The sequence below is a fragment of the Dermacentor silvarum genome, chromosome 2 (genome assembly GCF_013339745.2).
Source record: "Dermacentor silvarum isolate Dsil-2018 chromosome 2, BIME_Dsil_1.4, whole genome shotgun sequence".
Classification (NCBI taxonomy): Eukaryota; Metazoa; Arthropoda; class Arachnida; order Ixodida; family Ixodidae; genus Dermacentor; species Dermacentor silvarum.
In genome coordinates, this window is record NC_051155.1 from 136,205,299 (window position 1) to 136,230,322 (window position 25,024).

At 48.8% G+C, this 25,024-nt stretch overlaps 1 protein-coding gene across 1 annotated transcript; it reads right to left on the reverse strand.

Moving 5' to 3' along the window:
- Positions 1 to 2,223: 2,223 nt before the first annotated feature.
- On the reverse strand, positions 2,224 to 21,836 carry LOC125943542 (uncharacterized). Its single transcript, XM_049662912.1, has 8 exons — positions 21,645 to 21,836; positions 21,184 to 21,470; positions 10,922 to 11,064; positions 8,817 to 8,912; positions 7,759 to 7,894; positions 6,684 to 6,760; positions 2,567 to 2,592; positions 2,224 to 2,524 (listed from the first exon to the last, which is right to left on the reverse strand). Exons 1-8 carry the CDS (start codon positions 21,834 to 21,836, stop codon positions 2,225 to 2,227), a joined length of 1,257 nt encoding a protein of 418 aa, XP_049518869.1. The 3' UTR covers position 2,224.
- Between the last annotated feature and the right edge of the window lie 3,188 nt (positions 21,837 to 25,024).

Here is a 25,024-nt window from a genome sequence, read left to right on the forward strand (position 1 = left end):
TAACACGTATACACAATATCATAGATGTGCTTTTGGGGCGTGTGCGTGTGTGTGTTGTTCACACAGAGTGAATGTAGCCGGAACCAGATGTGCGTGATAGTTACAGCCGTTGGGTGGTGGACAAGAAAATTTTGGAAACATTGCTACACTTTTTTGCACAATGCAGGGCTGCACAATTTTATATTTTATTTTACAGCTTTCTTCTCGTTGTGTCTTGCGACAGATGCTCTAAGAAAAAAAATATTGTAACCACAAATATTCGGCCATAAGGCCGTTATTGAATTTCTGGAAAATGAGGACTGCGTGCTTAAAGAAATAGGTAATCGCTTGAATAAGCCGTACGGAGACTGAAGGCAGTAGACAGTCTAATGCGGCGTTTGGTGAAGTGGTTCCTAGAAAAAGAACGGCTTTGCTTTTTTTTTTTTTACGTGAAAGTGTTTCATGCCGGCTTTCACGAATGAGTTCCTGCAACGGATGTGGCGTGCCGCCATCCAGGAGCGGTGAAGCGAAGTACTGCGTCGTGACACTGACGAGCGCCGCCAGGGAGCGCTTCGGTAGTCACAGTGGAGCGAAGGTTCCAACACGTTGTAGCCACACCAAGTGTGTAAACGGCTTCGTGACTTCGTAAACTCGTCATTTTCAACCAAGTACTGTGTAATAAATAACAAAATAAACATTTTTAGATGTGTCCGATGGCAGGATTCCAATCCAGGACCATGGACCACGGACGCATGCACCGACACGTGGCTTAGAACGCCCTTATCAATTTCTCGCGGGCAAGTCGGCGCGTTTCAACGCCGCGCGCGAAGCAAACATGCAACACGGTCACCGTCCCGCAAGTCGTGCACCTTTGGCTGCAGCGGACCGTGAGTTCATGAAGCAAACATGCAGCAGCTTCAGTGAAGACACGTTTCACTTTCCAGTTCTACCAATTCCTATGAAAGAGGGATCAACCATAATTTATTTGATGTCCTGACGCCGCATCGTCGCAAATTACAGATAAGAAGTGATGCCGTTAGGAGAGACTGATTGCAGAAGCAAGACGCAGAAAAGTTCAGTGCGTTACTGATGGCCAAAATATTAATTGCATAATTCTTACTCTATCGCACTGGCGTAACAAAACATGGCTGCGATTTTGTAGTGATGCCTTCCGCTCGATTCTATGCCACTCTCATCACCCACCGTTCACGGACGGCTGATCCCATTGATAACGCGGGCGAAGCGTCGCTCTGACCACTGACAATGCTTGAAAAGTGCCAAGATCTGAAAAGGCGTCGCTACTCTCGCGGCCAACCGAGACCGACATCCACACAGCAGTCAATAAAAGCGCTGCTCCGGTATTTGATGACTTGATGACATCGGGTGTTTGTCAGACTGTGATTCTATGGTCTGTTTCACATCTGCTTTTACGTTATTACTCAAATACCTCTTATAACTCCCCCCCCCCCCCCCCAGCCCCTATATTTTTCATTTTGATTTCTTTCTTTTATTTCTTATATGCACTTGCCCTCGGGCGGATTGGTCAACAGGATGCCCTGTATGCTGTTTCCTAGAAGAAATAACGCCTCTTTCCTCTGTGAAACTTCGGTCTCTCTCTCCTTTCCTTTATTTCGTCAATCACAAGGTGTCGGATGTCTACGAATGCCTTTGTGTACCAGGGCCGTGTGCTGAATATGTTGAAACAGAGCACAGTATTTCGAAAATAAAAGTGTTTTTGGCGTGACTGTATATTGGGGCTTGAGTCCGATTGCACTGACCCGACTACGAGGGGCAAGATGAGACCTCAATTTTCTAGCTTCGGTGCAGACCATTGCAGACCTGGCTTCGTTCACCTTTTCCTCAAAACCACAGCTACGTTTCTTGTACAGCTAACACGTCCCTTGTAAGACAGCGCAAATCCTGAGAAATGTGTTCCTATTCAGTCCTACGGCGGATCCGCTCACTCCAAGCCATCGCGATCAGACAGTTGGGGAACGAATGTGTGGGCATGCCTTCCATGTCGCTATGCAGCAACGAAATTGAATACCTGTAGCACTGCGCGCACTGAAACCATGTTTTGTATAGCGCGTGTGTTTCTCGAAATAAAAAGTTGAAAGTAGCGCTTCGTGCGTCCTGTACCACTGTGTCCGTGTCTATCAGCGCAAAAGTTTTTCGCAGTGCATAATCAAGTCGCTCAAATCGCCGCGCTGGCGCCACTCGTTGCGGAATAGAAATATTCCGGTGATCATTCGCGACCGCCGATTACGAAGAGCAAGGGTGGGGGCGTTGTCGCGTTATCTGACTTATTGATGCCACGGAGCTGCGCAGTTGACGCACAGCACTTGAGGTCGTGCACTGAAGAACTTCGCCGCACGGGCCTTCCGTCGAGGCTGCCGTCTCGACGCAGGCAGTAGCAGTAAGAGTCCGAGCACTGCAGCGGCTCGAAGCTTCCCCGCGCCGTGCAACGCAGCCGGTGCTCGGGCCGGGCCCAGCTGCTCTCGGCGAACAACCGGGAGACACGTCGCGTAGCAATTGGAAATCCAAGCTTCAGCAGGCATGCGCATCGCCATTACGGAGGATAATTTACGTGCGCAAACATCCCATGCACAAAACCTGAATACGGCCATAAACAGAGAAAGATTGATAGAAAGAGAGATACAGAGCGAGAGAGAGAGCAACAAAAGAGGGATATATAAGGAGAAAGACTGAATGAGCGAGAGAAGGATTAATGGAGTACACCCGTAGGTGGTGTACAAAATGGGTGACAGTTCGTCAGCCATGCATGCTCGAGCAGACAGCACCTGCGGAATCGTAAGTTCAATTTACTGGCGAAATTAACATTTGATATCCAATTTCACCTTTCTATAATTTCCTATATTCTTGAGATCTTTATCGCTTGTGCTTGTGACCAACCATTTCCGACTTGGTTACGTTTGGTGTGTGGCGTCTCAGTAGCGGCGGAAGGAAGGCGAGAGGCGTCAGGTATTTATCGAAGATGGCTTTATTCTCGACAGTCAGGGGCCACGAAGAAGCGAAGCACGGGCCCTCGCAAGGCTTGCACACGTGTAATCACAATAGGGATGAAACGACGCTGCCGCTTGAGGTTCGTTAACGACATCCACAACCCATCCGCTTTGAACTTTGCCTACACACCGGTGCTTATCTGGCACTTACTTCCACCAATCATAAATGAAGTGTCTCGTTTAGTTTACCGAGCTCATCGGGAAGACGTCGGGTAATTGTAACGCCCCTAAATGGGTCGGAAACATTGGTTGAGGAAGTTTTGCTTAACCGGAAATTGGCACACACACTTCAAAATTTCCCTGCATATCGCCCTTGATATTCCTTATAACGTCTGAAAACATACACTTCGTGAGTCATGCCGAAACTGTGAAAACTGGCATAAAACGTTTTTGGGCGCTTCTAGTCGCATTAACAGCTTCGCTGTAATAAAAAAAAGTGAAAAAAAAAACGAAGACCGAGGAAAGGAAATGTACGGGACCTGTAGCATAATTATGAAACCTTTAGTAATTTAGAATGTCTTGAGGGGCTAGTTGGTTCATTCTAATGAGTGATTGCTAAATGCGCAAGATTGCAAAAATAAATTATGGGGTATTACGTTCCAAAACCACGATCTGATTATGAGGCTCGCCGGAATAAGTTGGACCACCTGGGGTTCTTTAAGGTGCGCCTAAATCCAAGTGCATGTAGGGTATTTTCGCATTTCGCCCCCATCGAAATGGGGCCGCCGTGGCCGGGATTTGATCCCGCGGCCTGGTGCTTAGCAGCCGAACACCATAGCCATGGTTTATTGCAACGGTGGGCGTTACGAAATATAGCATTACAAGAGAGCCCAAATGCGCAGGCGCATACAAATCGAAAGAAAGATATAGACCCTTCCCCGCATCCCCAGAGAACTTTCTAATGCTACTGATTAATCAAAAAATACATTTCTGCACTGAACGGCGATATAGATGTGTCACTTACACATGTGCTACCTCTTCTTTTGATTAAAAACGCTTCCGAAATATCTCGGGCAAACGTGTTATTGCTTCTTCCTAGTATCTTGGTAAGATGAAATGGCGCCTCACAGGTGCAGGCAGCGCGATGCGTGGGCAAATTGGCCATTTCATTATTTTTGATATTGAGCTGATGCTCTCGTGCGCGGTCGTTTACACAGCGTCCCGTCTATCCTACGCAGGAGTTTCCACAAGTTAACGGGACCTCATATACCACTCCCACGGCGCAGCGTATACATACGACTTGTCATGATTTTTTGCACAGCCGCTTGTGCGTTCATGGCGTCAAATACGCGAACACAACCGCGCAAGTTTTTGCGGTGCCGGAAACACGATGATTATGCCGTGACGGTTAAGAACGTTTTCAGGTTACGCGTAATCTTGTGTAAGGAACCATTTGCGGTTTCTTCTTTCCACTTGAGACACTTGGCGCCTTCTGCCGCTGCTTTTGTGAGCGCCCTTTTAGACTTCTACAGGAGGGTCTCAACTACTGCTGCAAGCACCGACTGCGGAAACTCAGCTGACTTAAACCCTTCAATCTGATCTAGAAAGCTGGCGTGCATCTTGCGAGGAGACGATTTTGTAAGGGCCGACTCCAAACACAAAGAAGCGATTGCCCTCTTGACGGTCTCAGAATGGGCGGATGAGTACGCTAATAAAGCTTTCTTAGTTCGCGGGACAGTACATCCAACAGGTGTGGTGTTTCCTGAAGGTAAGCTTTAAATCTAAAAGCTCTAAACATTCTTGGCATGACATTTCGCGGGTGAACGTTAGCCCCTTCCCATAGTCGTTAAACTTCCTTAAAACATTGTCCATCCTAGTACAATTGGCTGTGTTTGTTTCTTCAGAACCACAAGGAAATCGTTCAAGTATCATAAAACTTTCATAACATCATCGTCACTAACACCACTAACAAGGTCACGGTCAATATAAGTTTAAAAATGTTAGACAGCACAGGGGCTACAGAGGGGCCGATGTGTATACCTTGTCACTGCAGGAACAGGCCTTTAATTGTCAAAGCTTATAAATGTGTGCTTCAGATAAAATTCTATTAAAGTCATAAAATTGTCTACACTCAAGCCTGTGGGGTTCTGCAAACCAATTTCAGAGTTCTCTTCTACGCAAGTTCTAACGCATGTAAGAAGATCACTATGGGAAACTGAATAAAGTATGGCCCTGTACGTCAATCGAGAATGCCAACCCAGGCGCAAGATCACCTTCAAAAAAGCGCGGGACTTCTTAGAAATTTATTTGCCGCAAACGGGTCATTTTAGGGGCGAATCTCCTTAGGGTCGACTCGAGCCTTGTCCCTCATCGCGCCGTCGTAGCCACGCTAGTACTCGACGCTCCCGCTAGAGGCGCAGCTGTGCTCTCCTTCTCTTTCTCTCTCGTTCCCGACGCTCTCTCTCTCTCTCTCGTCCGTAGCTAGGGGCGCTGCGGTGCACAAGGGCGTTCGTTTCTCTTTCTCTTTCTCTCTCTCGTCCGTAGCTAGGGGCGCTGCGGTGCACAAGAGCGTTCGTTCCCGACGCGCGCTCTCTTTCTCGTCCGTAGCTCTGGTTTACCCGAATGATCCCCCAGTGCTTCGCCCACTCATCATTATTCAAGTCGTGGATATGCGGTGATCTTTTTTTTTTTGTCGTAAACTGCGCTCGTTCTTTCCGTGTGTATCTTCTTCTATAGTTTTCTGTTTCCCAATTTTGCGCATTTAGCAATCAGTCTTTAGTAAGCATTTGCCAAAGACAGCGTCTACTATGAAGGGTACGTCCACGAACTCCCCGCCACATGCGGCTCCCGTTCTTGCCGAGCACATTAGGTTCGACGAGCCCACCACAAGCCAGAGTCTGCTGTTGTACATCACGCCACTACCCGAGCGCCCTCATTCCCTGACACGATGTCAGACAAGTACTCACCGTCCCACCTCTGCAACTATAACTTTCCGCAAACTGCTGCAATTTTCACTCCGATATCTCTTTTAGATTTAAACGTTGGAAGCGTTTGAACGCTGAGCGCCTCGACTCGAAAGCGGCATGCCGCGGACAGGAGACAGCCGGTCTGAATAGGCCAGAGTGAGAACTGAAGATCTGACACTTAGGAAAATATTAAATGAGCCACATTCGCTGTATTCAGCATATCGCACCGCTGTGTGCATTTGCTAAGAGTTAAAAAGAACATCAATATGCGCTGCCCTCTTCACCCCCGCCATTCTGTCGTCGTCTTACTTGATACCACCGTGTCACCACCATGTCCTTATCTTATACGACAATATATAGCGTGAGGATATTGAGCAAGATTATCTGCCTGACATGCTGGCCAGACGAGCAAGCTATGGCTGCGAGTCGGCCAGTCTGGACACAGAGAACGGCTTTAAGGGCAGGATTGACGGTTGTAAACTATGCATACATGTGTGTGCATGTAAATTATGTAACCACACTGAAAAAAAAATTGAAGGGCGCTGATTGCGATGTTCTTTTATTCTCGCATCTCTAGCGTTCCTTTCTTCTTTCTTTTCTTTCAAGAAAGTTCAATAGCGAAAAGTTATCAATTTCTATGCCTTATACGCCTGTGAACATTACCTCTGTCGTCAGCGATGCATGTTCGTCTTTCGTGCTCATCAACCAAGTTTGCAAGCGAAGCGAAACTTCTTTAGCGCGTAATAAAAGCAACGCAAACAAAAAGTGCGCTTACTGCAGTCCATGTTGAGAGCTTGGGCGTAAATAGCTGTGCCAAATATCCGTTGACCATCTTTGTCCACGCAGTTGCACCTGTAATACATATACGAACTTCACCTTTACTTCGGCGCACCATTGCTGATCAGCGTACGTGAGTCTGCTGCGTTTGACTTTCTTGTGTAGCATCGCGCTGATGTCAGTCATTCAATCGACATCTTTTGGGGCCTCGAAAGCTTCAAGGTAATAAATCTCGAAAACGCAGCTTCGAGCTTCCACGCTAATAGGCCCCTTCAGTTACTCAGAAAACACGGCGTCTGTTTTATTTAGCCTACAGCCTCAGCACTCGCACATTTTTATTGCCCATGTGTTACGTCAAACAATTCGTCCAGCATATACTCGTATAAGAGTGCGCTGCAGTTGTAGCGCATACTCATATCAAAATATTTAATGTGCTCTAATGGTACAAGGTGGTACCTTGGCATAACGTAGTACCGTGACCGTTACCCTGTTACCGCCACCGCTGCCGCCTGTCTGCCTGTCCCCACTATTATAAGGACACTAAAAGCGCATGCGCTCGCTATGTCGTGACGCTTACACGCGCTTGAAGCGCCACAGTTTAACATTGTCTTCTAGTGCGGGACGTTCACGGTGAGTATGTACCACCACTTATGATTACATAGTAATTCATGTGTGTGCGTAGGCATGTTCGCATTTTACCTTCTCACATTGCCGTACTTTTTTTTGTTATTTTTTTACGCTATCAAGCACAAGGTAGTCAACCCGGCGGAACCCTCGTTAACCAGCCGGAATTTCACCCCTTTTCATTTCTTCTTCCTTTGTTCGTAATTTCCGCAATTCCGCAAGGTTTTGAAGACATGCGCCGTGAAATGTGACCAACCATGCAGAATCTCTCTCGCGGATGCCCAGAGTCCACAATCATTTCCTAGAGCCTACTTTACTGCGCGCGTGATGCCCCGGCGATGCTGGTCCAAAATACGCACACCTCAGATTTGTGCACAGTCACAGTCACTAGTTTACGGACCGCGCGATCTGGGAAAAGGAAATGTGTTTTGTTTGCTTGCAGCAGTCACGTGAGCCCCTTCTTGCAGCTAACGGGCCGATATTCGCCGTAGTCGTTACAGTCTGGACGTGGTCTACCGTACGGTGAGTCGAAGCTTCCTTGGTGAAGGTCCCGCTTTCGCAGCTCTTGTGAACACGCTTGGCTTTCTGGTGTAAACAGAAACCCGTACATGAAAAACAGGGGAGAGATGCCTGTGCACATCAAGCATACAGAGTGGAGCAAGAACGACGGGCACAGGAAAAAGTGAACACCCCTTCACTTTTCAGAAGTGGCTCCTGGACGTGGTCACTTGTCATGCGCCCGTGAGTTGTAACGTGTTGTTCGCATGACGTGTATACACCATCAGCATATTTTGAAACGTGACCCCCCAACGAATGCCTGTTAGGCATAAATAAATGGAAGTGCAACGTGTAATCGCTTTGTCGACGGTTTCTAATGAATGGAGTAGTCGCAAGTTCACGTTTCGGAGTCTCAATTACGCCACTGTTACAAACGCAGCTGTACCTGGAAAGGAAGGAATGGATTGTAGAAGCTTCGGAATTGTTTGCCTTTGAATCTAGGCTGATTGTATGTCACACGTTTACAGGGTTCATCCACATTCAGGGGCAACACCTCATTAGTGTTCGAGAGCTAACAGTGACCCAACTTTTGTGTCAAAGTCAAAAGACTAATATTTTATCAATAGACATTCGCATTAGGCGTCGTATAAGGCACATTTTTCTTTATAAAGTCAATGTAATACTCAAGTTATACTGACTTCAAGATGGGCGAGGTGTTTCTTTTAAGACTGGATGACTCCGTATGTTTAAATTAGTTCCCTGTAATTTCCACATTTCTCGCATTAAAATAATCTCTCTAATTTCTCTATATCTCTCTCAGCATGGTCTGGGTCTCACTCTCACTCAACCAAGAGCGATGTCGCACACTTAAACGTACGGATACATTCATTTTTGTTTTTTAACACACGCACCAACATTCATTCACTCGAGAGCGTGAAGACGTCGAGTGAGACAGATCTTCTGCGCTGCTTGCTACGTAATATGACCAGTTAGTGAACGAAAAGCTCACGCCAAGAGCACCGCCCGTTGACGCAGGAAAGCAGGCGCCCGCACTGCCCGCTTGGTATCGACGCCATCTCAGTGTTTCGGCAAATCTCGCCTTCAGCTGAAACGACAAGCGAGCTAGTCTACCGACCTCGTCCGTAACGGCTCACTTACGCTACTAGCCGGCCCTATACACCAAGGCCAGTTCCAAAAAATGCTTTGTCACTCGGTACACTGTAAGCAAGGTAACCTTTCTAAATGTGTATACATCTCGAAACTACATGCGATAAAAAATAATAAAGGCTGTGCATCCATTCTTTAGAGTTGATTGGCGGCTTTAATACTATTCGCAATCTATCTTATGGCTAAAGCGTAATTGTTGATATGTTTTATACAGGGTGCTTTTTATACAATACAGACTTTTTAAAATAAAAAGGCTATAAGCGCAGCGACCGTGGTGTTTTTAAAGGACTTCCTACGTACGTGAGGTGGACCTACTTTGCCGCTAATAACGCGGGTTTCAAAAGACTAATTAGCAAAATATTTTTCATGAATTTTTTACTAGTACCTTAGAGGCAGTTGCTTAAATGGCGAATTTGAAGGCATTCACATTTTAATGCACCCTCACTTTTTTTTATATATTCAAAGTCACCCCTAATTCGAGATACTTATCATTGAATTTCAGCTTCAAATCCAGGCAGTATCTAAACCGAACGTCGCGGAAGCGCAGAAAAGGCAGCCCCGCTATCATGTCAGACCCAAACGCCCCGTGACGACAAGCGCGAGGAAGATTGAGAACGAACGTCTGAGCCAGTCGCGGCAGCTACCGATACGACACGCTTTGCCTGGCAAGCAAGCATGCATGTGCAGCTGTGTGTCAGGTCAGGATTCCCCCCGCGACATGCTATCATTCAAACTTCGCGCCACACTTCTTGACGGGGCGTTGCTGTCTTACGCGCGGCGGGAAGCGCTCATTTTCGATATTGTCTCAATGGAGCTTTTAAATTTGATGATGAATATCTTGAATTAGGTGCGATTTTCAAGATTTTTATTATGTGAGTGTGCATGAAAATGTCGCTGTCTCGAAATTTGTCCTATATACAACTGACCCTCGGCAGTAATAAAAAAAATTTAGTCTTCTGAAGCTCACGTTATTAGCGGTTGACCGCTACGAAAAACGCCACATTCGTTGCGCTTGTTACATTTAACTAAAAAATCTGTGTGGTCTAGGAAATACTACCCTGTATAATGATTATTATGAGAGGCGGCACATACCGAATGACACATAACTGCAGTGACCCAAGTTGGCATCAAATAGTTTTATTGAAGAGCGGGACGTACCTAGTGCCACGCACCCAGTGACCCATGTTGAAAAGAAAATGGTTAAAGACATAGATAGATAGATAGATAGATAGATAGATAGATAGATAGATAGATAGATAGATAGATAGATAGATAGATAGATAGCCCATGGAAAGTGCGGAAAGCCCCTAAGAATGCTCATTGCATTAATATACTCACCTGGGATTCTTTAAAGGTACACCTAAATTCAAGTACAGGAGCGTGTTTTTTTTATTTCGCCCCTATCGAAATGCGGCCGCCGCGGCTGGGCTCGAACCCACGACCTCGAACTTTGCAGCACAATGACATAGCCATTGGACTACCACGGTGGGTTTAGGAGTAACCAGTGCTCTCTACCTTAAATATCGGTAAAATCCATCCGAGTTCCTACGTCGTAAATAATTTTCGTCAGGCCTGGAGTCAACATCAATCAAAGTTTAAAGCATCGGATCACTGTTTATTACTTCGGCGCCAGATGTCGTGTCAAAGCATGCATAACATAACGCCTAGCGCTGAAGTTATGTGCATACCTACTGTCCCTGCAAATTTTGATAACATCAGTACTATCGGACGTCAAGAAAAATTGACCCTATTTATTGTCATTCCTGGCTATAAGCAAAAGTGGAACATAACTTAAAAAGACGGGCACGAGGATAGTGGCTCAGGCCTCTCGTAAGCGAGACGTGCTGCTGCTGGGGCAACAGCACATCCCACTGCTCTTCTTACAGCGAAATAGAAAAACGAAAAAAAAAAAACTAAACATAAATAAAAGACTGGCAAAGCACGTACGCAGTGTCCTCACGCAGACTGGACAGCATCCACAAGCTGTAGCGTTGTGCAGCAGCCTGCCTTGCCTGCAGTTGAGTTGGCGGCAGGGCTCCTTGCAGGGCAGCGGAAGAACATCTTCCCCTTGACTTGGATCAGCACCAGTACTAAGAGGAAACACCACGTCGGGATGTGCGCCATGGCCAGTAGTTACCCCTGCGCGAAATACGGGGAGAGGGACGATGGCTTTGATCGAAGCTGGACACGCTCTCCATGAACTTAACTCAAAACCAAACGAAAGCGTGCAGATATACTAGAGGCTTTTCGAGAAGTCCCTGTGGCACGTACCAAAATAAGCAACACTTTTCTAGCGCGCAACGTACAGTCGGCGCTTGTACACGTGCCGAGCAAGTTGCTCAGCTCAGGGTGCAAATGGAGGCACAGACCACGGCCGCTAGATAAAAGAAAGGTGCGGCCTGCTGCGTCGCGTCGCCGTCAATGGGCGAGCGCGTCTCGGCTAAGTTGACAGTTGCGGCCGCTGTTCTTGGTGAGGACGCCACTGCTGCGGTACGCAAGGCAGACGGCGGTTCGTGCTATCTATACAATGTGGTTGCCTCAGGATTTATGCGTGTTGGTGTGCTTTTTCGTGCGCATTGTCGTGTCCTTTTTTTGTGTGATCGTGTGTGTGAGCGGCTTGCCTTATGTTTCTTGTGCTTAAGTACGGTTCTTTGGTGTACGCGCGTGTGACAGACGGTTTCTTCTAGCGGTGTGATGATGCCGCGAAGCTGTTGTGGGCCACTGTGCAACTCGAACGCGAGAAGAGACGCAACTGTGAAGTACCACGAATGCCCCCGCGATCTACAGCGTAGGGAAGCGTGGCTGAAGAATATTTCTCGACAAGGGCCGTCAGCGAAGTGAAGCAAGTGGGAGCCAAGCGACAGGTCGCTGGTATGTTCATTACATTTTATGTAATGACTTTAATGACTTTAAAAAGAACACGAAAATTAGGCTCTTGCGTCTGACTGCGGTCCCGACTGTGTTTCCCGGTTATCCGCCGTACATGCAAAAAAGAAAAAAGAAAAAAAAAAACGCATAGCGCAGGAAACTTTTTTTTTTTTTTTTGGAGCCCAGGAAGAACAGCGGCCGCAACTGTCAACTCAGCTGAGACGCGCTCGCCCACTGGCGGCGACGTGACGCAACAGGCCGCACCTTTTTTATGTAAAAAGAGCCACGAATGTATTGATCAACTCCGGGCTGTCCAGAAGGCCCACGATGCGGCGGTGAGGTTTGGCCTTCCCGTCCCAATGCGGGAGTGGCCCGCAGTCTTGCCCCTATGAAAACGAGGTGAAGATTCTTCCGGACCTCAATAAACTTTACTACCTACCTACCTAACGGCCGTGCCACTGGCAGCACAGAGAGAATATTGAAAAGTGCGAGGGGAGTTCGGTTGAAGAGAAGAACGAAGCTGGGCTGGATCGGGTGTGGCACGGTGGACTGTTTTCGCTGAGCGATACCTTCGCATTCATCATCTTGTAAATAAACGCGATCCATCGCCTTGAAGTCGTCTTGAAGAAAAAAAGTGGTCGCAGTTTCACCTGAAAGGCGAAGCATCAATTGCGATAGCAAACTTGTAGAGAGCTATACGGAGTAATGATATTAGCTTTATCAGCTGTATAAACTTGGACATGCAGCAGCATCGGCAACACGCAGAACTGTTGTCGACGCCATCGGCGTTTTGCCCGCGTTCGCTCAAAATGCGTGCGGCGTTGGTGACTGTTGCCGGAGCCTGTGATATAAATAGGCACTTGGTGCCGCAGCTAAACGTCGCCTTCCTTCCCTCCCCCTCCCCTACGGCTTCTCGCGCGTCGGAAGAAGGTGCGTTTGCTCTACATATATGGTGATTGTAAAGGAGAAAAGAGACGCCTACTTCTGCAGCCCTTAAGCGAGCACGGCGCGGAACGCGCGTTTGTTCTCCGCCGTGCGTTCACTCCCCGTGAAAGACGCGCCCCTCGCGCCCTTTCACTCGCACATACAGCGTTCGGCGCGCGGCGACGATTTCTTCTCCAAATGACGTCATACGGAACCTCACGGCGACGGCAACGGCTACGGCGACGCCGACGGCAGAAATCTGCTTTTGAGTGTCCATATAATTGCTATCGCAATAAAACGTAAATACACTCCCGATTATTCGTGATAGAGCACTTCTTTTCATTTCAGGTGAGTCGAGCGGGCAGCTTTCATGGAGAGCATTGAGGCTCACTCTACAAAAGATTGGCACTCCTAGGGCATACTTTTGACATATGTGGGGTAATCGGCACTTCTAATAACGACTTCAATATTCAACCTGTAATGTGCAACTATAAAACGCGTTATTTTCGGCCTGATTAGAGTCACTGTCGCGCCTACAAACGCGGCTGTGAGAATGCTTCTCCGTGAACGGCTATACCCGAGCAGTGGCGCCAGAGCGGGCGCGAGGAGAACTAGGCCCGAGACGCCGTTTCGGCGCCACGCAACGGGCCGCACCTTTTTTTTTTTTTTAAATCCAGCGGCCGTGCACAGACTAACTGCAACGTGGAACGAGCGCGTATAGCGGTAGTCAATGAAGCGTCACATCTAGCAGCTATTGCGATCAGAGTGTCAGCAAGGAGGGCGCGCTCATGCATGTGTACGTTTCTGGAAACTACCTGTGTGTTGGTAACCTAAACGCAGCTCATTGTCTTTCTTTTTTTTTTTTTTGGTAGCAAATAAAATAAGTCGCTAGAAACATAGTGCTTGTGCTTTCAGCTGAAGAGTAAGAACAAAAGCAAATCACTGGCGATTGAGCTGTATGTGCGGGATAAATGCGGCACCATTGCGTCGCACCTTTTAGAGTCCCGGATCTATGATTCAAATCGCGTTCACCACATTGGGGACCGTTGTTCAGGAGCGCATGCACTCGAAACACGACCTGCCTCTTCCAGGAGCGAAGTAGTAATGACGGTGGTGTGGAGCACATCACCGTCAGTGGCATTATACATATATATATATATATATATATATATATATATATATATATATACTATGTGTGTGTGTTTTTAATGCAATGTACTGAAGTGGAATCATAAGCTCGATAACACGGGACAGAAGGGAAAGAGGAGAAGGAAGTTAAGGGAAACAAGAAGCGGTTCGGGTGGTCTGGCTATCAGTGTCTATTCTTTACTATATATATATATATATATATATATTATATATATACGATTAACAGACAATGACATCAAGGAAAATATAGAAGAAATTATTTTTAGTTTAAATGAAGGGAAATGACGAAAGGGAAGAAGTACGCTTAAGCTTATAGGCGTCTAAAGAAAGTGGTCCATAAAGCACCACTCGTAGTGCTGGGCGATTTTAACGCCCGGCACTCAGTTTGGGGCTACCCAAAGGGGGAAAATAAAGGCAACAAGATTTGGGAAACAGCACAAGGCTATGGTTTCACCCTTCTAAACGAACCGGAGCGCCCCACACGCATTGGCAATAGTGTGAGTCGAAACACGTCCCCCGACCTAGCCTTCGTCAAAAACATTACAAAAACCACATGGGAGAAAACTGAAATGAACGTGGGAAGTGATCACTACATTCTAACTATCACGGCCTTTCTAAAGGGCTACAGGAAACGTAAACTTACTATCCTGCATACCAGGTGGAACGCTTTTCGTCAAGTTCGCGATAAACGAACTCCCGCACCCATCTCTAACCTCGAAGAGCTCGAAGAATGGGTCGATACCATACTTCAAGACGCCAGTAATGCAACCATAGAGACAGAAATGGAAGATGACGGCCCCACTCCGGACTCGAGACTAATTCACTTATGGGAAGCACAGAAGAGCATACAAAAACGATGGTCGTCACAAAAACATAACAAAATCCTTCGCAAAAAGCTCGTAAAATTAGAAAGGGAAAATGAACAGCAATGCCAGTTCCTTAGTCAGGAACACTGGCATCAGCTTTGCGATCGAATGAACGGACAGTTGGGCAATAAACACACATGGTTCCTGCTTAGGCACTTAATCGACCCCAATCAAACCAAGTCTGCATCGCGGAAAAACATGCAAAGAATTATTCATTCCTTCCCCGGAGATGACGACACTCTCATTAAAGAGTTGAAAGATCGCTACTTCAACGTCGACAAAGACTTCCCAGTCTCAAATACCTACACAGGGCAAGAAAATGAAGCCCTCGATAAAGACATTGAGGAGGCTGAAGTCCGAGCTGTTATTAATAGCATAGAGACCACAGCTGCAGCCGGTAAAGACGGGGTTACAAATAAGATGCTCAGAAACCTAGATGACCATTCAATCATCGAAATTACGAGGTTCTTCAACATTCATTGGAAATCTGGCACCATCCCTCCCAGTTGGAAGCACGCAAAAGTCATTTTTATACCCAAACCGGGCAAAAAGCTCGAGTTAGGAAACTCGAGCTTTTCCTTGACCTCTTGAGAATTTCCTTGACCTCTTGCTTAGGAAAAGTCATGGAGCATGTTATACTCACGAGGCTAAACGAATACGCTGAGACGGAGGGGCTATTCCGTCACACGATGGTGGGATTTAGGCCCAATCTTTCCACACAGGACACCATGTGGCAATTACAGCACGACATCCTGCAGCCAGGCCCTATCAGAGCCACAAGGACCATGCTAGCGCTAGACGTAAGCAAGGCCTTTGACGGTGTTACGCATCGTTCAATCCTAACTAACCTGAACCAGATGAACGTGGGGAAACGCAGTTTCGCATATATCTCAAACTTCCTCAGGGAAAGAACTGCAGAAATTCATCTGGGCGACCTTAAGAGCGAACGCTTCACCTTAGGAACACGAGGAACCCCGCAAGGAGCAGTTCTCTCACCTTTCTTTTTTAACATTATAATAAGAAACTTGCCACCCCTCTTAGATACAATACCCCACGTTAGCCATTCAATATGTGCAGACGACATAACAATCTGGACAAACACTGGCTCAGATGGCGAAATCACAGATGCACTGCAAACGGCTGCGGACACGGTCCAAAATTACGTTAAACTAAACGGGCTAACATGCTCTGCCAAGAAATCCGAACTACTGATTATCAGAAACAGAACAGACAAAACAGACAGCCAACAGCAGGCCTCCACAATAGCGTTTCGAATGGAGTCTAGCTGGCCCGGTCCCGCCTGTGCTGACCATCCGGGGGCTGGTAATGCTCATACAACACAACACCCGCAACGCACAGGCTATAGCCGGGCTGCAATCCACGATCCGACAAATGTGCGGATTGATAAAAAGAATCGCAACAAGACACACAGGCATGAGGGAGGAGGACCTATGTCGGTTGATTCAAGCCTTTCTGATCAGTCGCATAGTGTATTCCCTCCCTTACTGCCACCCTTGCGAGCGGATAGGGACAAAATTAGCGCCTTAATCCGTCTAGCATACAAAACAGCGTTGGGACTATCCAAATATACTAATTCGGACAAACTATTGAGATTAGGATTACACAACACTATAGAAGAACTAATCGAGGCGCACAAAACGGCCCAGATTTTCCGCCTGTCCGGTACACAGGCCGGAAGGTACATACTAGACAAGCTGGGCCTGAATCCCACAATCGCCTCTGTGGGACGAACCCCCTTGCCACAATTACAAGGCGGCAGATAATCATTAAACCTATTCCTAAAAACATGCTCAGAGGAAGGCACGACAACCGTCGTACAGCCAGGGCAAAGCAGTTGTGGGATAATTATAAAGACGACCACTCTGTTGCCAATGTGGATGCGGCGGCGCAGGGTAACCGAAAATACGTTGTGAGCGTAGTGACCGGGAGCGGCCGCCACGGTGGAGGCCTTCTCCGCCCTTGAGGCGGAGGAGACAGCTATCGCTCTAGCCATCACGAACGACCTCGTTCATACAATCGTTAGCGATTCCAAAAGCGCGATCTTAAATTACAGTAAAGGCACTGTTCGCAAAACTACGCAGAAAATCTTAAACAATTATTACCACACTTTTTATCAAGCGGACAGACTTATCAAGCGGACAGCCCACTCCGGAAATCCTGGGAACGAGGAGGCACACCGCATCGCCCGAGGGTTAACATGCCGGGAGGCGCGCCGCTCTGACTCGGATTCTCTGAGTGAGGTGGTGACCACATATAGTGAAATAACAAACTTGTATAAAGGAAGGAGGCGCACTTACCCGGCGCCTCATCGGGACCTTACCAGAGCGCAGGCCACCGTCCTTCGCCAGCTTCAGACAGACTCTTTTCTCAGTACGCACAGATTGGCGATTATCACAAATGGGGAATTTAACCCCATGTGTCAAAATTGTAACATGAACGAATTGGCAACACAAGACCACATTCTTTGGGGATGTAGGGGTTTTCCTCCGCCAAATACGCTCTTACCAGCCCCCTCCAAACTTATCTGGGAGACCTTACTTAGGACTGCCGCCGATCTCAGGGAACAACTGAAAATTGTCACTTGGGCCGAGGGAGTCACCCCCAACAGAGGCCACCCTGAGACCCCACCATGATTTTCAATAAAGATGTTGTAACCACCACCACGCTTAAGCTTCGCCTTTAAGAGTGAAACGCGATAGCGTTATTGGACGCCCTTGACGCCACAACGTATTTTCTGCGACATGGGGCCGGATAAAAATTTAGAAAGGCTCGGTTTCCAACATTCCCCTCAATGTTACCTAGAACCAAAGTACAGCGCAACACCATCAGATATGGAGGACGCTTAAGCTTCGCCTTTAAGAGTGGAACGCGATAGCGTTAAAAGATCCCTGGCTGCTTATCAGGCTTTTTTCTCGTATATTCAAATCACAATTCGACGATATATCACGTCTATATATATATATATATATATATATATATATATATATATATATATATATATATATATGTGTGTGTGTGTGTGTGTGTGTGTGTGTGTGTGTGTGTGTGTGTGTGTGTGTGTGTGCGTGCGTGCGTGCGTGCGTGCGTGCGTGCGTGTGCGTGTGTGTGTGTGTGAACTAGACGAGAGAAAACCGAGGTTCCCAGCGCCATTTTAGCATTCTAACGCGGTAGCGTTAAGGGTCCCGTGTTGCAGAACGCCGGTGTCGGCGTAAGCTTCGGCGTCTGGTGAAAATAATCATGCCGGACCACATCATACCGAACCACCCGGACCGGGCGGGCCTTTCGCATGGCACGAGGCGTTAGTGACCAAAATTTTAATTTCTCAAAATAAAACCCGCCAGAAAAATCGTTAAGTACGACTTAACCACAACCCACAGACGTGATAGCGTCGAATTGTAATTTGAATATACGATAAAAAAGCCTGATAAGCAGAGGTATCTTTGAATGAATATATATATATATATATATATATATATATATATATATATAATAGCGGTGTATGAAAGACTGGCAAAGCACGGACGAAGGGTCCTGACGCAGACTGGACAGCATATATATATATATATATATATATATATATATATGATGCTTGAAATCATGCTTTAGAAGCTTGCGTCCCTTTTTATACGCAATGTCTCACGACTTCAAGTGTACCAGAGAGCTCGACGAATGCAACCATTATACTACTCCATAAAAAGGGAGACGTTAAAGAAGTTAAAAATTATAGGCCCATTAGTTTGCTTTTCATATTGTATGAAATATTCACCTAGATAATTTCCAATAGCATCAGGGCAACACTTGACTTCAGTCAACCAAGAGAACAGGCTGGCTTCAGCAAGATATATTCTACAATGGATCACAACCATGTCATCAATCAGTGTTATGTCGTTGGTTTTGGTTTCGATATCGCGTCTGGAAACCCTGTGAACGTCTGTGGCGCTGTTGTCCCCATGTATATAATTGGGTGTGAGTGAGTGAGTGAGTGAGTGAGTGAGTGAGTGAGTGAGTGAGTGAGTGAGTGAATGAGTGAGTGAGTGAGTGAGTGAACTTTATTGGGTCCACAATAGACGCGAGTAAACTCGACGTCACCTGGCTAGGCCCACTCGGGGACCATCAGGTCAAACCTGATGGCCCTCTCGCGGGCCCTCTGGACTGCCAGGATTTGAGAGGTCTGATCCTGGGCCTTATTAATAAGCATCATCATTTCCTCTTGGGTGAAAGGGGGACCGGCAAATGCGCAGCCCCACAGGACATGCTCGAAGTCCGCATAACCACCACACAGGGGGCAGTCCGGGCTTGGGAACCGTTCGGTGTACATTGTGTGCAGTGCTGCAGGGCTTGGGTAAGTGCTGGTTTGTAGAAGTCTGAGAGTCACTGCCTGGGCCCTGCACAGTGAGGAGTGCGGCAGAGGCAGAAGTCTTCTTGATAGGTAATTGTGTTTGCATATCTCGTTGTATGAGCAGAGAGGCTCGGGTCGCCCTAGAGAGGACGCATTACCCGGCGCACGGTCAGTCAAACCTCGTGCAGCCGAGTGTGCCTCCTCGTTGGGGTTGAGCGAGGCACCTTCAATGTTTCCAAGGTGCGCAGGGAACCAGGCCAATGAGTGATCTTTGAGGTCTTTGGCGTTTTGGATGATACATAGGGCCTGGGGAGCCACCATTCCCATCTGAAAGGCCCTGATAGCGGTCTTGGAGTCTGAATAAATTGTGTCATGTATATCGTCCGTCAATGCAAGAGCGATGGCAACCTGTTCTGCAACGCTGGAACTAGAAGTGCGGATGGTAGCACAGCTGATGATTTTCGAATCACAGTTGATGACCACTGAGGAGAAGGCTTGTTCTTGAGCGTACGAAGCATGTTCGATCCTTGTCCAAGCGGGCACTGGCGAGCAAAGCTTTACCCCTGGCTCGTCTTCGTCCTTCGTTGTAGGTCGGATGCATATTGCGTGGCATCCGGTGTATGGAAATCTTGGATCTTATGTCGTTGGGCAGCTTCACAGCGTCGGGACCAACGACCGTGGGGTTACGTCCCAGCATGCCAAGTATGGCTCGGCCCGCTGGGGTGACGGACAGTCTGACAAACTGAGAAAACTCTTCGGCTTCAACAATTTCTTCGAACGTGTTGTGGATGCCCAACTTGAGGAGGTCTTCTGTGTGCGTTCGGACGGGAAGGCCAAGGGCAAGCTTGAATACTCTTCTGATTAGGGCATTGATCTTGTTGCGCTCCGACACCAGCCAGTTGTGCATAGCCGCCGAATAAGCGAGGTGACATAGCACAAATGCGTGGATAATCCGGATCATATTGTCCTCCCTGATTCCGCGGTACCTGTTGGCGATTCTTCGGATCAGTCCGAGGGCGCTTTCGGTCTTGGAACAAATGCGTTTGACAGCGGCTCCATTGGCCCCGTTAGACTCGATAAACATTCCTAGGATCCTGATAGTGTCCACCCGCGGAACTGGGGAGCCGTTACCAGTGAATAACGTAATGTGGTTCTCCGTTGCTGGCTTCCAGGACCGGTGAGAACCACCTCTGGGCCTCTTCTTGTAGAGTAAGAGCTCGGATTTGGTGGGCGAGCACCTTAGCCCAGTGGGGATGAGATACCGCTCCGTCACATCGATGGCCTCTTGCAAAGCACCCTCGATCTGACCCTCACATCCGCTGGGACACCAGATGGTGATGTCGTCCGCGTAGATCGTGTGGTTAATGTTAGGGATCTTGTTCAAGGCCTTCGACAGGTTGATCATGGAGATGTTGAACAGCGTCGGGGAGATCACCGCTCCTTGAGGTGTTCCCTTTGGCCCAAGCTGAATTTCGTGGGTCAAAAACTCGTCAATCCTGAGTCTAGTGGACCTCGAGGAAAGGAAGGAGCGCACGAAATTGTACGCCCGCTTGCCGACGTCAAGCTCTGTCAGGCTCTTGAGAATAAAGGCGTGCGATATGTTGTCAAAGGCCTTTTCTAAATCCAAGCCGAGAATTGCCTTAGTGTCCGCGGAGCTGGAGTCAATGATCTGATGCTTGATCAGCCTCATGGCGTCCTGAGTCGAGAGCCCCGACCGAAAGCCAATCATGTTGTTAGTATAGCATTCGTTAGACTCGAGGTGGTCAGTGAGGCGGTTAAGCATGACGTGCTCGGCCATCTTCCCTACACATGACGTCAGGGAGATGGGCCTTAGATTGTCGATGCTCGGCGCCTTGCCTGGCTTGGGTATGAGTACTGTGTAGGCTGCTTTCCAGCTCTTGGGAATGTGGCCGCTGCGCCAGATTTCATTCATCCTGTCTGTAAGAAACTCGATTGAGTCGTCGTCGAGATGCTTCAGCATTTTGTTGGTTACCCCGTCGGGCCCAGGGGCAGATCTGCCGTTGAGGGATGCGAGAACCCGCTTGACCTCAGCCACGGTAAAATCCTCGTCCATCGATGGCGCGTCGCGCCCTTCGTACTCGGGAAATTGGGGGGACATTGGATCGTCCGTGGCCGCCAGGTACTTGTCTATGAGCTGCTCCGTGACCGCCTCATCTGGAGTCGAGTCGGTGGCCAAATGGACAGCTTTCACCAAAGCTCTCTTCTGATTGGACTTGGTGTTGCCATCGTGCAGTAGGTGCCTGAGGAGTCGCCAGCTTTTACCCGTCTTGAGGTGGCCCTCCATCGAGTCGCACAGCTCGTCCCATTGCTGCTTGCATAGCACCTTGCAATGAGCCTCTATCGTACTGTTGATTTCGGAAATTTTCTTGCGTAGTCTTCTGTTATGGCGCTGAGTCTTCCATCGCGCGAGCAGTGCCTGCTTGGCTTCCAACAGATGCGCGAGCCTACTGTCCATCCTGTCCACCTCCAGATCGGTTGTCACCTCATTGGCGGCTCTAGCCACATCCTCTTTTATCTCGTCGCACCAAGAGTCTAGGTCCGTATCCTGGGTGAGGACGCGCTCGGAGCGGTTGGATCGGAACAAGTCCCAGTCAGTGAACTTAAAGGTCCTCGTCTTGTTACGGGCAACCTTGATGACCACTTCGATGATACAATGATCGCTACCGAGGTCCATGGCTGTGTTGGTCCACTTGACGTTTTCCAGGTTCTTGACAAAGGTGAGATCCGGAGTCGTATCTCGGCACACCGAGTTCCCTCTCCTTGTCGGAAAGTCTTTATCGGTTACCAGCGTAAGATCTTCCTCCGTTGCCGTATGCCATATGTCTCTACCCTTCTTCGTATTGGTGCGATAGCCCCACGCCTGATGCTGGGCATTGAAATCCCCCATGACAACTAGAGGTTGACAGCCGGCAAAATGAACAGCCTTCTTGAGAATACCACCAACCCTGGCTCTGTGAACGCTAGGTCTGCAGTAAACATTGAGTATGAAGATACAATTTCTTCTTAAGCGCCGCATAGGGGGGTTGACAAGGAGTTCGCCTTGTCAAAAAATAAAGGAAGATCATTCGTTGGGTTATGGCTGATTGGCTCTCTTCTCCGTCGGCCCGTAGACCGCGATGCCACACTCGCGGCGAGGGTTCTAGATTGTTCAATCTTTTTTTTTTTCTGAAGGCGTTAGTTACCTCCCCTGTAGCCACGCTGTCATCAGTTTTTCCGGCCTCGCTTCACTGCCTCCGTTTTTGCCTGCGCAGGGCCGCCCACCGGTTCCATGGCCGCAATGGTTTCGCATGTTTGAGACCTTTCTTTTGGTATCCGGAGCATCTGAATTCCCGCCCGAACGACGCAAAGCCCTCCTGTTACACAGCCTGGGAATTGAAGGTCAGCGTAATTTCTTCGCTCTGCCATCCCACGTCTCCGAACCCGCCCCGCCGGCTTCCGCCGCGACAGCTTCCGATGAGGCCAAAAAGTCGCCTACAGCCCCATCATCATACGACCAAGCCGTCGATGCGTCAACGCAGCATTTTGCCTCGGCAAGCAATGTCGTCGAGGAACGCGATCGCTTCCGCCGCCGTGCCCAGCAACCAGGCGAGTCAATACAAGAGTACGTCGCCGCTTTACGAGAGCTTGCTGCTTCGTGTTCTTTAGTCGCCCTTGACGATTCCCTCCGCGACCAGTTCTTCGAAGACATTACGTCACAACACGTTCATGAACGGCTGCTTCTAGAAGGTTCATCGCTCTCCTTCTCGCGTGCCGTGCTTCTGGCAGGCCGCTCAGCAAGTTCGCGAGCTTGCTCCCGGGCACGTTCAGCAGGTAACTTGACAAGGCGTTCGGCGTTCAAGGGATACAACGCGACCGCGCTCGTCTCCCCCTCGGTCTGCTTCCCCTGAGCGCTCCCGCGACTCGAACAAGGCGTCACCACGCTGTTTTCGTTGCGGTTCCTGCCAGCACCGCTCCTCGCCATCCTCCTGTCCAGCACAAGGTCAGCGCTTTCACTGCGGTCGCCTTGGGCACTTCCGCTCAGTCTGTGACATGCGACAGCGTCATTCCACCGTTGCCGTCCATGAAGTCGACTACCAGGGCTCGTCCGATGATGCTGAAAGTTTAAGCGTTCTTACCGTGATCGGTCCTGCTCGAGCTGGCATTTTCGTTGACGTTTTCGTCACCGGCAAGTCCTTGAAGTTTCTTGTCGACTCTGGATCGTCTGTTTCCATACTGAAATAGAACCTTTTCCAGCAGTATTTTGTTGACGAGTCACTTCGTTCCGCTCCGCGAGTGAAGCTTCTCGATTAGTCTAAGCACTCCATTCCCGTACGTGGTTGCTTCTTCACGGAAGTCACGTTCAAGGAACGCATGGCGTACCTCCTGTTCTACGTTGTGCCGAAAGGCAACCCATCCTTGGAATTGATGCGATCAAGGCTTTGGACCTGCACATCGAAGGGTCGTCTCTGCATTGCTTCGAGACATCGACCATGCCAGCGACACTCGACGCGGCCCAGCTCTCATGCAGGCCTGCGCCAAGTTTCACCACCCAACCCTCTTCCTAAAACCCTGCCCAATGAGTTCGGCTCCCTCTTCGCCCCAGGCCTTGGTCCCGCCAAGGGTTCCATCAATCGGATGAAGATCTGACTCGCGATGCCTCCTGTGGCATAGAAACGTTGGCGCCTCCCGCTAACACTCCGACCTCAAGTTTCGAAAGAGCTCCGTCGGTTGCAAGAACCGGATGCCATTGAGCGCGTTAATGCCTCGGGAAGGGTGTACCCCATCGTCATGGTAAGGAAGAAGGACGGCGGCATTCGACTCTGTGTTGACCTCCGGGACCCTAACAAAGCAGTCATTGCCCACAGCTTCCCGCTTAGTCGCACTGAAGAGCTCCTGAACAGCCTCGTCGGTGTCACTACCATCTCCAAGCTGGATCTTGCACGCGCCTACCAACAGGTTCTGCTACATCCCGAGAGCCGAGACTTGACTACATTCGTGACTCACGACGGACTGTTCCGTTTCAAGCGGGTGTGCTTTGGGCTGGCATCTGCCCCGCAGCCTTCCAGCAGTTAATGTCGCAGATTCTCAAAGGGTGTTCCGGCGTTATGTTCTACATTGACGATATTATTGTGCTCGGCAAGACCGAACAAGAGCACCTAACGAACTTGGCCGCTGTTCTCCGCTGCATCAAGGCAGTTGGACTCAAGCTGAATCACAAATGCGCCTTTTGCGTCGAAAAATTGTCTTCCTTGGGCCACAGGGTCACTGCCCAAGGCATCTCACAGCTGCCAGAGAAAGAGGATTCTATCCTGGACACTCCCGCCCCCACTGACGCCGCTTGTTTGCGTTCGTTTCTCGACCTAGTCGAGTACGCCACGTTTGTTCCCTGCCTTGCTGGAGTCGTGGATCCGATGCGCGCACTGCTCCGCAGGAATCAAACCTTCATCAGGAGTGATGCCGCCGACGCTAGTTTCCGGAAGGTCAAGTTCCTGTTGTCATCCAGCAAAATAATTCAGATGTTTGATCCCACTCTTCCGGTGGTTGTCTCCACGGATGCTTCTGACTGCGGCCTTGTCGCCGTTCTCTAACAAATGGATGGGCGCCAGCTACGCACAGTCGCCTTCGCATCTCTCACACTCTCCCCAGCAGAGAGGAAGTATGCAGTTGGTGAATGAGAAGCACTCGCGTGCGTCTAGGCCTACGAGCGTTGGCACACATACCTCTGGGGACGGCGCTTCACACTTCGTACTGACCACCAATCCTTTTCATCTCCCTTCTGTCGTCTCAAGGCTCAGAAAGACGCCCCCTTCGCATCGCACGCTGGTCAGAGCGTCTTCTGCGCTGCAACTATACGGTACGCGGTGGAATACCGCAATGGGTCAG